This window comes from Ambystoma mexicanum, chromosome 3p, assembly GCF_040938575.1.
Source record: "Ambystoma mexicanum isolate Mex_15411 chromosome 3p, UKY_AmexF1_1, whole genome shotgun sequence".
NCBI lineage: Eukaryota > Metazoa > Chordata > Amphibia > Caudata > Ambystomatidae > Ambystoma > Ambystoma mexicanum.
In genome coordinates, this window is record NC_090925.1 from 906,367,716 (window position 1) to 906,385,848 (window position 18,133).

General features: G+C 44.8%; 1 protein-coding gene across 12 annotated transcripts in view; it reads left to right on the top strand.

The window, feature by feature from the left end:
• Window positions 1-1,520: 1,520 nt before the first annotated feature.
• Window positions 1,521-18,133, top strand: part of ATXN2L (ataxin 2 like) — a 1,584,242-nt gene continuing 1,567,629 nt past the window's right edge. For 6 of the 12 annotated variants that reach the window (XM_069652156.1, XM_069652159.1, XM_069652152.1 and 3 more), the window contains exon 1: window positions 1,796-2,080. In XM_069652156.1, the coding sequence (XP_069508257.1) occupies window positions 1,947-2,080 (134 nt within the window). In that variant the 5' untranslated portion in view covers window positions 1,796-1,946. Of the gene's footprint in view, window positions 1,625-1,727; window positions 2,081-18,133 lie in introns of those variants that run through there. The other 6 variants (XM_069652155.1, XM_069652160.1, XM_069652163.1 and 3 more) reach the window with 5 other exon arrangements.

Sequence of the window (18,133 nt, forward strand, 5' to 3'; positions counted from 1 at the left end):
CTGCCATCCTGGAATAGCTGCTTCCTCATGCGATCGGCTTTGCTTAAAGTGTGCTCTCATGCTCTGTCTTTTATCCCTGTGAGGAAAGGGAAAGGGCAGTCAGGTGTGTGTAGTTATCGACAATTGCCTGACTCTGCCTGAGCCTTGAGTTGGGACATGTCCTGTAAATGGCTCTGGTGTTAGGCCATTGTTGCTCACGGTGTGAGAAAGTGTTCGTGTCGGAAAAGGGGGTAGAGTTTCGAAATATCCTACTGGGCAGGTTTGGCCAGTGGCTAAAGTGGTGACATGGTTCACCCGTATCTGACTGTTTGTAATGTGGCTGGGACCGTCCCAAGTTGTCTTGCTCCAAAATAAACTGTGACCTTGTGTTTTTCCAAAGAACTTTAATACAGTTGTCTGTGTATTCATTTATTCATTTCATTGTGTTATGATAATGACCTAAGGAGGTGGGGGTGTCCAATGGGGATCTCCCCGCTAAGAGGCTGACCGGCCCCCGCAGGGGGCGCTAGAGGGACAGCCTACATAGCGGGCTGTCCCTTCTGGCCACCCCCTTCCAGTCGCTGGTCAGGCCTCTCTCCTCTTCCTCTCCTCCTCTGAAGGGGAAAAGGCGTTCCCAGGGGGACCTGGCTTCTGGTCAGGTCCCCCTGCGGACACTTATAAGGGCGGGAGCTGCTGGCCATCAGTCTCTTTGCCCAGCAGCTCCCGCCCAGTGTGAATTGACACCCACCCACCCAAGCCTGAGAATATAATGCTGAGGTTAAACAGGTTGAAGATTGGTAAGTTTTAAAACTGGAGTAATACGTGCAGACCGGTGGTAGGAGTAGGGTGACGCTTTCGCATCATCAGTAGAATTAGTAGAGTGCCATAGTAGAAGTATTGATAAAATAAGTTAGTGTGTTGTTTGAGTTGTTCCTAATATTTACGTTTCTTGTTACAGGCGGAGTATCGGGGCGGTCCTAGCCAATGAGGTACTTCACGCTGCAGCTGCAGTGGCTCGGGATTGGCCGGGCTCGAGCCGATCCCTCGACAGGCACTGATTCCCTTCCTTAGGGCTTTAGGCCAACGATCATCCTGGTCAGTGCCCCTGATTCCTGCTGGCTGTGCCAGTGTAGCTGGAATAACCAGCAGTTTTGTCAGTTTGGCCAGTGGCTAAAGTGGTGACATGGTTCACCCGTATCTGACTGTTTGTAATGTGGCTGGGACCGTCCCAAGTTGTCTTGCTCCAAAATAAACTGTGACCTTGTGTTTTTCCAAAGAACTTTAATACAGTTGTCTGTGTATTCATTTATTCATTTCATTGTGTTATGATAATGACCTAAGGAGGTGGGGGTGTCCAATGGGGATCTCCCCACTACGTGGCCATTACAAGTTTGATATTAATACCTTTCCCCCGCGTATAGCGACCGAGTAGTCCACGGTGACTGTATGTATACTAGTGTATATCGCATTGGAACTATTTAGCTAGCAGGCAACGCCTCCCCAGGCGGAAGGTGACAGGCAGCCGGATCTACGTAGACTTCACACTTTCGTGTATGTGAAGAGGGGACACCACACCAGTGCAGAGATAGTCCTTATTAACGAACTATCTGCTCCGTAGTCGTAGCCTGACAAATTGGCGTAAGGGGTACGTAACATTGCTAATACAGAACGGCGGCCCGCTTAGGCTGCAACATAGGGGTACGTAACGTCATGTGGCAACATCCGGTATTGCGCACATCTGTCTATGGATACAGAGCTTCTTGTGTTTGGGCGCGCATGTTGGTGGCTAGTGCCTCTTTTGTACGCTTGCGCACACGTCTCCAGTACATGCGCCGTATCTCCTGCGGTCGCCCTCGGTCAGGTTTCACCCACTCCTACACTTGTGTTAGGACCGATTGCGTTTCTAAAAGCTTGCGCACAGTTTCCTTGAGTTTGTCCCTTGTTTCGTGCCCCTTCGCTCCCAAGCCATGATGATTAAGCCTCTCTCGCAGCAGGCTGTGCCCGGGCGGAAGCCGGTCATGTCCGGTGTGCCATCGCCCGGAAGCCTTAACGGCGTCTTGAGTTCGGCGTTACGCCACGAACGGTCAGCAGGCAGTGGCAGGTAAGAACTAGTGTTGCGGGAGATGACATCGATGGCATTTATAATATTGTAGTGAAGCAAGTTGTGAGAACATATCGGTTTTAATCATGCAGCAGAGATCGGGTGGCACTCTTTGAAAATGTTTAACTTCTCGCTTTGTCGGTGGTGGTTTTGCACAGTGACGTATAGCGGCTGGTGGTTTTGCACAGTGACGTATAGCGGCTGATGGTTTTAAAAAAGCGTGTCACCACTGGGGCCATGCATGCCCTTCAGTGTTTCTGCATGCCCGCTATACTTCAATCGTTCCCTTTCTTTTTCCATTCTGGCCTCGGAAACCCTCGTTTGCAAACTGTGTCCCTGCTCCCAAATGTCTTTAAGAAAATTAGTTAAGCATAAGGAACTGTGTTGATAAAGGCATCTCACCAGGAACTGCAGGTGGCCACATTAACCCTTTGTAGTGTCGCACCACCTCTCCACCCTTGAGTAGAGGAGACTGAATATCTATTCTGCTTTCTGTTGTCCCATTAGATCCATCCTTTACGTTTCACCCTGTTGCAGGCACGTCTCGCTCCCCATGATACCAGTGCTCATCCAGCTCCGGCACTTGGACAAAAATAATATGCATGAGACCAGAAGTAGACGGAAATGGCTGTAATGCAAACAAACACACGCCAGTGCATAGGAGGGCTACAATCTGCTCTGCCCCTCCCAGGCCTGGCTCATCCTTATGTACAGTGAAGTAGCTAGTCTGTTCCCCACTCCTAAAACAGCACGTATGATAACAAACGGGGAATGAAGCCTGCAGTTGGGAAAAGCACGAAGCAGCCTCTGGCAGCATTGGGATTTGAAGAGCAGTTTCTTCGCTGTGTACTTCTAAGGAGGGGTTCTTTATGCCCGTCAGTCTGAGGCACAGCTCAGCTTTGCTGTGCGACATCGCTTGCCATGGGTGTTCAGCTGTTGTGCCAGTCTTTTAGGCATCTCTGTAGGCCAGTCTATTTTCATTGCTGAATCTCAAACAAACCAAAAGAAAGTGCAGAATCAGAAAGGTAACACACCCTAATTCCAGGGAAGTATAGTTTCATAAAGAGATGCCCCTAAGACACTGCCTGACATATTGCATACTCTGAAACGTTTTGTGTGGTGATTGAATACCTTCTGCATGCAACTGTATCTTTCGTTCTAAGCCTGCCTCTGTTTTCCTTGTAACTGTAATGCATCTTCTTAAACAAGCATCCAGATAACCTCAGGTCAGGCGCGCTCTATAAATGAAAGAATAAATAAATCATTGGTAGGTGTGGGCCAGGCAAAAGCTGAGCAGTAAAATCCCTGATTTGGTCAGGTGGGGTTTCTATGGGCTTATCAGGTTTTTTTTTGCTACTACGTTTCTGTTGATTGTTAATGCACTAAGTTAGCCGACGTTTGACCAACAACTCCTTTTCACTCTTGTGTTCACTATTGTGTTCCCAGTATTGTATGGTATTTGGTTATTTAAATAGCGTTCTTTCCCCACTTGTGTGACATCAATGTGCTTTTTTCCTCGGTTGAATGCCCTTGCTGATTGTAGTCGATGTGGTTGGAAATTCTAGGGAGTTTAGCTTAGATGCAGGTGTGCATGTTGCCGTTCTAGGACTTGGGTGGCTGGAAAGGCTCGACTAAGCAGCCCAAGAGAGGTCAGACACATGGGTGGGTGCTGTTCATCATCATCAAGGGTTAGCAATAGATTGCTATTGTTGAGTCTATGTGAGGCCATCTATACCGGTTTCCTTTCGGGCGGTTGTTGCTGTATGTTAGTGGCAGAGGTGTTGAGGTACGTCAGGTGTTTCAGTCTGGATGGGTTCTACTCCTGGGTTGTGATTAAATGCGTTACACAGTCTGGTCTCGTGCACGCCTATGGGCCTGCCTCCATGGAACAGTTTTGTAAATAAACGTTTGTTGAAGTGTTCTTTTGGCTCAGTCATCTTCCTGTTTATTCGGATATGCATAAACAGTACAAAAATATCTAAAAATGAATACACAATAAAATAAACATCCATTAAAAAACACAAGCAACAACATCTAAAAAAAAGATTATTGGTACAATTCATTCAGTAGTGTTAGTTGGCACGTTTCAGGGCACCATACTCATCAAACATTTCCTTTGATACAATGCTTTTTTCAGAAATGACCAGCCACAACAGATATATCAATTCTGGTCGGTAGTGAACAAAACCCTTTTCCTGCAATAAAGGTCGTATAAGCCACCATCTGGCCGGAGCATAGACGGGGCAAAAAAGGATTAGGTGAGCTAAGTCCTCATAGGGAACACTGCATACCGGACAGGATCAGTCCCCTGGACCATCCTGCCACCACGGTCAAACCTTGCCCTGGATATCAACATAGGGTCTGCAGGGAATTCTGCCCAGAGTAAGTAACACTGTACGCCCAAGGACATTAGGGTCATCAAACCACAATTTTTGGGTTTCGCAATTTCTGATCCTTCTCTATGTAGTCTTACAGATTCAAATAGGCATGCTGTCCAATGATTTATCGCTCTCCGGGAGAGTGTACTCTTTGGAGGGTACACGTGTGTGTGGTATTAATTCCCCTCGGCTGTATTTTAAAATTGCGCAGCCATGGGATCTTATCTCCCTGATCCAGTAGAAAAATGATCAATTCATGCGTTAGGTGGCTTTGACATTACCCCATAAACTGAGCCAGTGTAATACTGGCTACAATGAGATTGTATCTTCAATTGGTTTGCAGCCTAGCTCCATGTGTACTCCAGAATTTGGAGCTGAGGTGGGCAACCCCAGCAAATTCTTGAAAAATTGATTTTCCAGGGTCTGTGGACTGCAACCATGTTCGAGTCACCCCACAGTTGCATCCCAAATATGGCCACGGATGCTGCTTTACCCTTGTATAACTTCAGTAGAGGTGCAGTCGTTTTGGCTTTGAACCTAGAAATGGCCCCAGACCCCTCCCAGGGCCTGCCTAAGCTTCAAAGCCTGCTTGGATACATGGGCTGTGGCACCAACCCTTGCAGAAAATCTAACCACCAAATAATCGAAAAAGTAGACCCTTGGGATGACAATGTTCCTGCAATACATGGCCCTGAAATTAATCCTCCTCCCCTTCCAGCAAGCCATCACCGCGGACTTGGCTCCATTTACTACCAGGTCTAACCCTTCCATGAAAGGGGCATACTCCAAAATGAGTACTTGTAGTGGTCTTGGCGTGTGGGCCATCAGGGCAGAGCCGTCCGCGTATACTAAAATTGGTAGCGGCTGACCCGCCATTTTTTAGGACATCAGGAGATGCCTTTAAAAGATGATTTATAGAGCCCGTTTATATATAAACGGAAGAGCAGCAGTGCGAACACACATCCCTCGTGAACCCCCAATTCAACTGGAAAAGAGCTAGTGCATTGCCCATCTACACCACACCTAACACAAACTTGTGTCGAGCCATGCAGTCTCGCCAGCAGATCTACAAGAGAGCCTGGGCAGTTCATGGAACTGAGCATATCCCACAGTTTAGTACTATTAACTTTATCAAATGCAGTGCTCAGGTCCATGAATGCCAGATAAATTGGCTCATCCTTCAGGTAAAGGTAATGTGCCATTATCAGGTAAAGATTGAGTGCCTACTCCGCTGAGCCCAACCCTAGCCTGAAGTCTAGCTGGACCGATGAAAGGATTCTGGTACCCATAACCCAATCCACGAGTCGGGCCAGGATGGTACAACCTAATGGAGTCCAGGAGAGATAGAGGCCTGTATGAGTCAGGGGAAGACGAGGGACCCTTTTTATATATTAGCTGGATGACTGCAATGCACCACGACGGTGGGATGGGTCAACCGGCACAAATTGCATTAAACTCTTGCGTAAGCATGGGAGCCCACAAATCTGAGGCCATAACAAATAAATCGGCTGGCGCATGGTCCGGGCCTGGAGCATGGTTGCACCGGTGTTCGCCAATTTCCTTCCTAATCTCATCTACTGAGAAGACAATGACCTCTGTGCCCATCCCCTCACCACATCCATTACCAGCCATAGATAATGATCCTTCTCCGTCACCCATACGCCCTGCGCTATAAGGTTTTGAGAAATGGTCCAGCCAGGCCGTCTCTGGCAAATTACTAACCGGTATGTCTGTTATATGGGCCTTTCTGGACAATCTCCCAGAAAGATTTAGAGTCCTTGTTCTTAGCAGCTACCACCCACGTTTCCCATGCCTCTTCCTCAATTACCTGTTTCTTATTTGCCAGGGTTTTCTTGTAGGTGGATCTAGCCCCTGATAGTTTTAGGAGTTCCCATGTTCCCCAATGCTTCATAGGAGATTTTTTCCTAGCGTTCGAGCAGAGTCAAACCACCCCCGCTTCTATTCCCACCTTGTTTGCCTTGGTTACACAAAAACAGCTGAGTGTGTTGGGTCAGCAGCCTACCAAACTCCTCCGATATAAATACCTTCTGTGTTCCCCGACAGAAGCATTTCTAGTTTGTGGACTCCTTCCATTTCTCAGTCAACAAGGGTAAGGCCACAGTCGGTATATCCTGTGCAAGGAAAACATTATATCTGTATGCTGCTTGGTACGGATACCACGCCTAGCCTAAAACCAGTAGCAATTTAGAACACGTTTCAAAATTACACCATGTGCAATTTCCTTGATTATATTGGTCAAATAAAGAAGAGCCTGCTACAACCAGATAAGTAGACGAGCTTGAAGAGCGCTCTATTTTAATCCTATAAGCTCCCACTTGTTTGACATTACAAAAACATTGTTCCTTTGTACCAACAAATTAATATTCACAGATTGGGTGTCTAAACCTGCAACACATTTCCCTTGTTAATCCCAATGATTCTGATAATCACTATCTGACATTCACAAAGTGAGTGCCTTAGCATTCAAAACATTTCCCTTGTACCTGCACGTGCTTCAATCGTACTAGAGGTCTTTATCAAGCCTGGGCCAGTTGCCATGCACATCGTAAACTCAAAATGTGCCCATGTACAGTATTTGATCAATAGTAAACAAGAATACGGTCTCCTGATAAATAAAAATACAAAAGTTGAAAAATTAGGTCTACACGTCAGATGGGTGATCAGACTAGGCTGATAGCATAGTTTAGTACCTGTGGTAATATTCCATCACCACTGGTCAGGTTAGTATTGGTGCTCACCCAAAGCAAGCATTACAAAACACATTTTTTCCGGGGTTTATCCCGTTAAAATGCCATTTGAGTACTGAGAATAAAGTTTAGATGAACCCACCTCTGGTGAGTAAGTTGTTCTGCTACTACATGCCACAAGTCTAGTATTACATTACTGCTCTTGTGATTGGGTCTCTATTAAACGGAGGTCTTGCCAAGTGCCTGTCTTATTTCATTTGATTATACACAGAGTTGAAACAGTTCTGTTTTCATATAATTTCAAAAAAGTTGACATCTTATTATCCATACGTCAACCACGATTTAATAATGGTGCTTATCTCTCGAGCGACTCCCCAACTTATTAAGGTGAATGTGTTTGGGCTCTGATTAAACTTGGTATCGTAATCCACATAGAGTACTGTGAACCAAGGGAAATGAACCAAAATGAACGAATCTGATAATGTTATATAGATGACTGATTAGCCCTGATTATCTATTGGCAAGAGTCTTGCATACTGGAGGTAAAATAGATTATCAGCTGATGAGGGTTGTTCTGCTTCCCTCTCAATTTAAATATGCAGGCAACTAGAATTCGATAGTAAATCCTATAAAGACATTAAATGAATAATTACCTAATTGGTTTAACTATAACCCCTAAAAATATACATATTAGTACTGTGTGTATGCTCACCTTTCTTTCTTGTCATCATCTTTATCAAAATGGGTGGATATATGCAATTTTTGCTGTTAATCCAACTGAAAAGTAATAATTCATGGTCCATTATACTGGCTGTTACACTTTTAAAGAAATTTCTCTTAATTATTGAGGTTTCAACTATCTCACCTGTTCCTGTGTAGAACAGTAAGCCGGCCACATTTTTCAAGGCCCTCCAAACGCTGCGGTCCGTGTGGTAAGTCACAGCCATTATTTTGATTTAGCCTGCCCATGACGCTTGAAGATATGTTAGTAACCCTCCGTTGCACTTATTACTGCTCAAGTTTCCATTGTAATGCACAGTGGTTACATGCAGGTATCCTTAATCTTGAGCTCATTATACTGCTTTGGTTAGTGTTTGTTGAACTTGGAAGATATGTAGTATTACTACAAAGGTAACCTGTCTATTGCGCTCGGAGAATCCCATTTACCTAAATTCTATGGTAGCCTGTCTGTCTCACATAGAAGATGTTCGGAGAGACCCAGCCTTTTGCAGTTGGACGTAAGGGTAGCCTGTCCATGGCACTTAGAAAAGTTTGTGAAGGTAGCTAGCTTTTTCTTACCCACAGAAGATCGGAGGACACATCGACATCAAAGATGAGCTCCATCTGAGCTTAAGGTATGTTATAAATGTACCACTTCGCTGGACATCTTCGGCTATCCATCTATGCACTATAGAATGCAGCTACAACTATGACCTGTTCGGTTCAGCTGGTCACGTAACTGCTTTGCACTGAAACACCAGACTTGCCAGTACAGCACTTTCGAATTAAAATGTATTCAAGAGGATTGATTTAGTATTTGTTGCGTTTATTTTCTGACATTCTTCTGATATGCCCTTCTCAACCCTAAAACATCCTCCCTGTTCCCCATCCTATCATCTCTGTGATATTTTATTTTGTAATTTTTTTTTTGTTACTTTACCTCATTTTGGTTTATGGATATACATGAATTGGTTATTTTCATAATGGCTATTTCTTTTGGTATATTATGCCTAGTGGCAACATATGCATGACTGTACATTTTGACCAGCAGAATGTGACAATGTAACATATGCTGTAACAGACATTCGCCTGATTTGAAAAAGGTACATAATGTTCTTAACACGAGTCTCTCAATGGGCCAAGCTGAGCCAATAAAAACCTAAAGAAAAGGTTTTTTTCACAAACAGTGGCACAGTTTTTTTTGTGTCAAAGACCCATTTTGATTGCCTCTTTACGTCTGCATTTGGAATACTGCAACACCCTACGTAAAATTTGTTTCAGCTGGGTCCATATCGAATCTCCTGCAATAGCGCTTTATCGTCTCCTCCCTAAGCACCCCCCATTGTGCCAGACCTCTTGGGTTGCTTATTGGAGCATAGCCAGCCCTGCTTATTGGAGCATAGCCAGCCCTCCTAAAGTCCTAATCTTGGCAACATGCACACACGCATCTTAAACCTCTTAGTAGAACGTTCCCATACGTGGACATTTTTTAAGGCCCTACAATTGGGGGGGGGGGAAAGGTGCTATATGAATGAGTACTACAATACAATCAACAGAAAGAACCCATTTCTCCAACCTCTCGGGATGGCTACCAGCCACAATCTCTTCGCTATCAGTTCGGAGGGACCATAGGGCACCTGTATCTTTTAGTTTAATAATCTCTAAGATTCTTTCCCCCCCCCCCCCCCCCCTTAATTGGTATGACCGGACATACTGGGCCTCATTACACGGAAGGCGGTGATCCAGGGTGCTATTAGCACCCTGGACCATGCCGGTAAATTACCGGCACCGCCTTGGCGGTAAGGGGATTTACCGCCCCATTCCAAGGTCGGTGGGGCGGTAAATTCCCCTTCCGCCATTGCCCTTCCCCATTCCCATTTCTGCCCCATAGGGCTCTATGGGAATGGGGAAGGCGCTAATTACGGCACCGCAATTTTGCGGTGCCGTAATTAGCTCCAAGGTCCCTTAGCGGGTTGGTTTTTAACGCCTGCAAAAAGCAGGCGTTAAAGCACCAACCCGCTAAGGGACCTCGTAGTACGGCGGTAAGGGTTAACGGTCACCGTTGCCATTAACGGTGACCATTAACCCTTACCGCCGTCTGTGTAATGAGGCCCAGTGTCTCTTCCAATTCTTAAAATAGTGATATGAGGACTGGTAGTTGGCTCCTCTTTTTGTTTATGTTGACTTTTTTGTGCTGTCCCTCTGTGCACCCGCCCAGGATACCTGTGATATCGCTGTATATCCCATGGCCCCCGTACTTCCACTCTGTTATGATTATTGAATTTATATAGCGCTTTAAGCCAAAGCGCTCTACAATATAACAGGTACAAAAGTGAGAGAAGCATATTTACAAACGTGAACAGGTCATTGGAACAATAAGTAGAACTATTTACAAGGGGGGAAGAGGGTGGGGGAGCGTAGAGGAGGGGGTAGGTGAAGGGAGTTACGGTGTAGGATTTGAGGGAGGGGGGAAGGGAAGGGGGGTAAGGGTTGGAGGAGTAGGGAAGGAAATATGCCCCATCCCCTCCAGCCCACTGTGTATTACTGCATGCCCCCATACCCCTTGGCCCCCTGTCTCTCACTGTGCCCCCGTGTTGTCAATGCACCCCACCCTGGCTCCGGTGATAACCCAGGGAACAGAGGGGCACATGGCGATATCGCTGTCTGCCCAACCTCTAGTCCCTGTGATGTCTCGATATACCCCCAGCCTCTTTGTCCCTGTACTGTCCCTGAGTTCCTCTGCCCACTTACTACCCGTGTATTCATTGTTACCCCACCTGGCCGCGTGCTATCGTTGTATATCCAGTCCCTTCGACAACACATCTAGTCTCCCGTGATGTTGCTATGTATCCCTCTGTATTGCCCTCCTCTAGTCCCTGTGATGTCGCTCTATGCCCCACTGCGCCCATGTGTCGCTTATACCTGCCTTCTTATTCCCCATGATGTCGCTATATAGCCCTCTGGCCCCCCCTCCTGTTGCTGTAAGCCCATCCTTCCAGTTGCTATTATAATAATAATTTAGCATAGATATAGCACTAAGAACCCTCGGGTATCTGAGCGCTGCTTATTACCCACGGTGTGTGGTGCTCATTTATTGACCTCGTAAGGATGAAAGGCTGAGTTTGGCCCAGCCGGGATTCGAACCTGCGTCAGCAGGCTCTGCACAGATGTTGAAGCGAGCGCTCTACTCGCTATGCTATGGGACCGGATGCTATGTATCCCTCTGGGGCCCCCCCCCCGTCCTGTTGCTGTATTTGTATTTTATTGAATTTAAGTGCTTTACATGAGAACACGCAAAATACATCAATCATAATATAATGTAGAAATTGAATCATAACTTGAAAACAGTGTAAAGAACAAATTACAATAATGCAGAGGTGAGAAGGGAGTATGGAGGGACAAAGGAGAGAGGGAAAAGATGTTAGTGGGAGTAAGATCAGGAGTAAGAGGGAATGTATGAGTGTGAGAGGAAGAGGAGAGAGAAGAGCAGGACTAGAAAGAGGAGGAGTGCGGGGGAAGGAGGTAGGGCGGGATAAGGAGAGTAGTGCTAGGAGGTGAGGAAAGAGGGGAGGGGGAAGAGCGAGAGGAAACAAAGGGTGTTAGGGAGGTGAGTGGAAAAGATAAGATTTGAGAGCAGAGCGAAAGGAAGGGGAAGAGCGGATGTGAAGGGGGAGGAGGTTCCAATGGAAGGGAGCAAGGAGTTGGAAAGATCGGAAGCGGGAGGGGGGCACAGGGAGGAGGTGGAGGAGAGTAGGTAGAGATTAGCAGAGCGGAGAGAGCAAGAAGGGGTAAGGAGAGGTGGGGGGGGGGGTCAAGACCATAGAAGGATTTGAAAACAAGACAGAGGAACTTGAATTTGAGCTGGGAGTGAAAAGAGAGCCAGCCTAAAGAGGTGAGAGAAGAGGAGATAGAATCAAGAGGTGAGAGAAGGCAGAGGGAGCGGATGGCTGAGTGGTAGATGGATTTGAGTGGGGCGAGGTGAGAAGAGGGGAGTCCAAAGAGAAGGGAGGAACAATATAAGAGTCTGGAGAAGTTAAGGGAGGTAATTAAAAGTTTAGTAGCATGAAAGGTAAGGAGGGGTAAGAGGTAGAGGTGCTGTAAGATCAGGTCTCTAGTTCCCTGTAATGTCCCAGAGTGCACCTACCCCTCCAGCTTTCGTGTTGTCGCTGTGTACGCCTGCCCCTCAGGCATCACCCGGTATCCCTCTGTCCCCTGTCACTGTATGTCCAGCACGCTAGTCCCTGCAATGTCCCTATTGTGCCCCTACCACTTCAGCCCCCGTGATGTCGATGCATACTGCCCCCCTGGTCCCTTGATATCGTTGTTTACCCAGGCCCTCACTTCCCCTCGATGACACTATGTACCCACTACCCCCTAGGTCCCCCCCATTTCACTGTTGCCCAGACCATCCCGTTGCTGCGCCAATCCGCCGGTACAATATGATGCAACTGTGTGCACAGCCCCTTGCCTCCCCGTGGTGACACTATATGCCCAATCTCCTTGTACCGTATATCGCTGTACACCCATGTCCCAAGTAGTGACTGCATGCCCAGCCCAGTCTTAATATCTCTCTACCTCTGGACCCTGCATGCTTGCTGTTTGTCCCCATCACGGTTCCCCGCAATGTTTACCCAGCTTTTCCGGTCCTCATGTACCGTTCCTGGCATGTCCCCATTGTCCGTACCTCACCACTTGCACAGTCTGGGTATCTCTAGACCAAGTGCAGTAGCTAGTCTTCACATTCGCGCTGCGCATGGCGTGTGGGAATGCTTCGGCGTCCCCACACGTTCCCTCCCTTGTCATCGAGCGATTTGAAGCGCATTATGCTTAGGCGCTTTATGTACGAACCATCATATCACTATGCTTACGCTCTGCTCTACACCATCACTCAGAGTACAGCTACAACCTTCGAGAAATTCGGCTTAGCTGCTCACATACGAACACTACCCCACAAACACCTCATCACTCTAATAAAATGTAGCTATATCCCATGAGAAACTGGCCTTGTAGCTCACATAAGCGTCCAACAGGCCTAACACAGCCAGAACTCAGTCTGGGTGTCCACCCACCTGACTGCACACATTCAACTGATATCTTCACCACCACACCTAATGCTAGGATGCAGCTACCATCAGGCAATTACACCAGCTGCACACAACTGGTGCACCCACGCACCCTACGACACCAACTCTCTCTACTGACCTGGACTGCGGTCCCCGATGGCGTTCAACCTACCAGCGCTTTGAGGTCATACCAATGATATATAGAGCGCTATACAAATGGCAAATAACATAACATGTAGCCAGTGGCTTATGTAAAAAAATAAAATAAGAGAATATGTTGGAAGCAGTGATTAAAGAAGTCTAAGCATAATGCTCGCCTATGTGTCTTTAATAGAATCAAGACTTCTGTGCTGTAAGCTTCTGCAATCTTCATTCAAACATATTACATACATCTTCACAATTCAAATTATTATTCAATGATGGATTTCATTCTAAATGGGTCTTCATGTCATACAACATTCATTTTAAATATAAACAGCTATCACTAACTTTCCCTTTGTTTAAAACTATGCAAGATGTATGAAGAAAATATAACAATTCATGTAAACAGTTCACCGCAAAGTTGATACACAAATATGCCCATACGCGTTGGTTATAAACCTATGTACGCGCATCTAAACGTAACTTATTCATTAGTTACACACATGATCCTCTAAAATTTTTCAATTATATCCAACTAAGTTACGCACATACCCACCAGGTTGTTCCAGTTACTTAATAAATGTGTTGTGTATTTTTTACTGTCTTCTTCTATGCATCACTGTACTCCAGTCCAGCGGCTTAGTCCTCTTTATTTATGGGCCATGCTTTCATCACGAAGATCTTATTGTTACTATGAACAATAAATAAAACACAGAGACTGCTAAAATTACGTAAAACACAAGCTCAACCGGAAGACTTTTCAGTCTTTCTTTTTGGAGCAGCAAAATCTTTTAGCAGACAGAATATTCAATATGCTGCCCTAGATAACGCAAGCAAACGCACAGAACTCAATCAAGCGTGTCTGTTATTGAGTTGAAGTAAAATTACCAAAAACGATAGACCTAGCAAAATATTAATATTCATTTCACTACATCCATGTTTTGGATTCTCAGATGTAGATTCTTAACTACAACTTGCTAAATAAACCACTATTATGAGGCTCCAGCATGCCCCCCCCCCCCCCTCCAGTATCACTTGGATTTATACATAGCTCCATTTAAATTCCCAAGAATATTTGAATTGTTGTAAGTCCACGGCGTACACTAGAAATAGTGTGCAGTTCTTTCTTGCAAAGGTTCAGAATTGTAATTACAAACGTGTGGGAACAAAATCGCAGCAATTTGCCTCTGCAAGTATGTTGGGGGAAATTATGTAAAATATGCAAGACCACGTATCGTATTTACTCTAGAGCATGCTAACTTTACATCAGAGGTCAAAGAAATGTAACGATACCTCCTTTTAGTCAAAATGCCATTAATGTTACAGTATAGTGGCATAGCAATCAACAAAACCATCTTCTGCAATTTTTAAAGAATCCTAGCACACAGTAAGACTGCCAAAACACTGCTGTGAATCTTTAGCAATCGAATATGTAGACCAAAAGGTTGTGTGTGACCCATATTGTATTTTTATTTCTAATTCTTATCCTTGGAGGACAAACCACTCGATCTGGTTATTGACCACTCAATCTGGTTATTCAAACCATCCCTTCCATGTACGTCTAGTCTCTAAATCCACTTGTTCCTTTCTAGAGAGTTTAAACTCCAGATTAATGTATACACATTTTCAATCACCAGTCAGAGTTCCTTTTCACAATGCAGAGCATCAATAAAGTGCACTAAGGGAGCTCTGATGTTCTTAGTGCTGATTGTAGATCTGGTTCTGTAATTCTTGATCTAACCATTCTTGATGATCCAACAATATCCTGATGCATGGAAACAGACTTGCATAGATTACGTTCTTTAAAGTACAAGCGGTATGACTATTCAGATGGCATGTTTTAACTTTATGTTCAAATGATACCAGTTTTTTTTTAAACGGACAGGGAGTACACGAATTGCAAGGAAAATGTCTTCTAATTAAAGGCAACTGCAGAACCATCATAAAGTACATTCCTTGCATTGCCCATTGGGTCTATGAGATCTTTAAAAGTGAGCCTTTCAAGTTTTTCCCCTTTTCTAAAAGCAAACCATGGTTTACGAAAGTTCTCACGCTATTTCCAGAATATGCCAATTACTACTTATTGACTCAATCCACAGAATGTAGTGGTGCACACAGTATTATTAGAATCAGATTATATTTTCTCATGAACAGAAATTGTATTCCATATCTGTCCTTGCTCTTTATAGAATTACTCCATATTTTTGGGTAACCTCTCATTTGCAAATGTGTTAAATTCTGAGCATGTCTCTAAAATTCATTCAAAGAAGTACATTTCCTTCCTATACTTAAGAACTGTCTATAAGGTATATTTTCCTTTAGAGGCCTAGGATGTTGACACATAAAAATACCAATTATCTATCATTTTTCAGATATAGTGTAACCTCTTATTTCGAATGGATTGTGTTCTCCAACGTATTCCTCATCTATGACATGTAATATCCACAGCTGTGCTGCTTTGGAATTTTTTTCCGGCACAGGGCACTCTTTGTCGATGGTGTCGTGTTGATGTACCACACATTGTGAGAGGGGAAAAACATGAACTGAGCCTAAGGGCACCGTGCATGCTACTTATATAACATCCGATGACGTCGCCCTGACACAGCTGTACATGTCATAGATGAGGAATACGTTGGAGGAACATCCAGTTGAAAGAACATTACCAGTTGGTAAGTAACTTGTTCTATGGAAGCTGTTGAAATCCACAAAGACAATTTGTTGCTTACTAAATGCCAATGTGAAATGTGTTCTCATTAATTCCTTCCATCAGGAAATTGTTTTAAGTTGCATTCACTTAATCTCCAAATCATCAGAATATCATCGCTAAAACATTTCCACAAGTAGATATTACTCTTAAAGATGTTGCTATTAGAAAAAAAAATAGTAAATACATTCATCTGGCAGCATATAGGTTTGCCAGATTAAGGGCAAATGATGCCCAATTGCAGTGCCCTTAGATTTTTTTTTAAATGTATTTTTGAATACCATATAGTGCTTTTCAGTTATTTTTGATATTCAAAACTATTTGGCACGCTCACACAGGTGTTCTGCTGCATATAGAGTTAATTTGATGAGTTGTCTTGGGTTTTCATGTCCGTTCCTCTAACGTTATTGCGAGGGTGAAGCGCTGAGATTTGTTTGTGCACGTTTGCATTAAGTTACGACTAGTTGAAAGAAAAGACTGAATCCTTTTTTCTAATGTACTGCCTGGACTTTTACACCATTGAGATAGTCCTAGTTCCGTTTAATTGAAGGATTATGTATTTTATTTTTGCAATTATGCAGCGTTCAAAACCCGAAGGTATCACAGTGCTGGTTCAGTATAAGTACAGCATATGTAAGAAAAGAGAATAGACAGTTTACAGCTGGTTATGCATGCTTATTAAAAGGCCACGTTTTTTAGGAGTTTTCTGAAGGCGAGGTGTGAAGTTTCAGGTCTTGTGTCCAGGGAGAATGTTCCAGAGGTTGGGCGGAGTGTTACAAAAAAAGATCCTCGCGTTTATTTGCGATTGTGGGCTTGCACAGTTCCAGGTAGGAAGAGGAGCGCATGGGACACACAGATGCTTTTAGCTACAATGCGGGGGATAAGGTAGGAAGGGGCATTCTGGTGTAGACATTGGTGGGTAATGCACAATGTTTTCAATTCTTTCTTAGATAGGAAGCCAGTGGACCTCCCTTTAGGTGGAAATGTGGTTTGAGAGTTTCAGACCTAGTGCTGCCCTTAGTACCTTGTTTTGTAAGAGCTGTAGTTTAGCAAGGTTCTTGGGGGACGTACCTGAAAAAGGAACATTGCAATAATCAAGTTTGTTGCAAATGTTGGCTTGTCCGTGAGTCGGGAAGTTCTTTGGGGATGTACATTTTGTGCTCTGGGTGATGAGTTTAGCCGTGTGGGCATTGGCAGAGGCAAGAGCATTGATGTGATGGGTCATGTTCAGTTCCGTATCCAGGTATACTCTCTGCATCTACACATTATTTTCTTGGATGGACATCCGTCGATAGGAAAGGACGAGTTAGAGGGGTCCAAGGAGCTTAGGCATTGAGAAGAGACCACAAGTAGCAGTTCAGTTTTCTTGTCATTGAGGCAGAGATTATGGATGGCCATCCAATTCTGAATTACACTGTATGCTTGTTTAATTGATTTGATGTCCTGGTCATAATTCCCTGATATTGGAAGCAGAATTTGATTGTTGTCTGCAAAGGTTTTATAAGGTATGCCCAGAGAATCAAGGTGGTTGAAGAGCGGCTTGGTGTAGGTGTTGTAGAGGGCAGGGGAGATGCATGAGCCCTGGGGGACTTCGCATGGGACGGGGAAAGGGTCAGCAGTAGCGGCGCCTATCAAGACCCTGGAGGGGCGTTCGCTCAGGAAGGATTTAGCCTAGAGGGCGGCTTCTCTGGTTCAGTGAAAGTTTAACACAAGGTGCTGACAGAGGATGTCGTGTTCAACCAAGTCAAAAGCAGCTGGGAAGTCTAGAAGCAGCAGGATGTCAATGTTGCCTGAGTCCCGGAAGCTGTCCAGTTGAATTTTGAGATTTAAGAGCGCAGCTTCTGTACTGTGAGGCCGGTATCCTGACTGTCTGGTCCAAGTAGCTTGTGTTGTTATAGGTTGGAACCTGGGAATAGGGGATGCAGTCCAGGATTTTCAGGAAAAAATGTACTGCAGTTATGGGTCAGTAATTTGTGGGCATGGTGAGTTCTAGAGATGGATTCTTGATGTGGGGAAACCAGGTTGCTTTGAGGCAGGTGGGGACATTGTTGGCAGCAAACAATGGGGATAATGATACACGTCCTAATAAAGACGGAGTAATAGAGAAAGACTAGAATCATTACTGGAATATTCCTACTCGTTCCAGTAAAATCCAAGGGGTGAAGAAACGAGAATCGCTATTGGAACTTTCATATTCGTCTTTGTAAAACCCAGAGATGGTGGCAACCTCCTATTCGTCCCAGTATCCATCAAGTGATGGAGAGTGAGAAACAATCTGGCAATATCCAAAATGGCAGATCCGAGTCATTGTCCTCTTTCTGACCCTCCACTGCACCCTT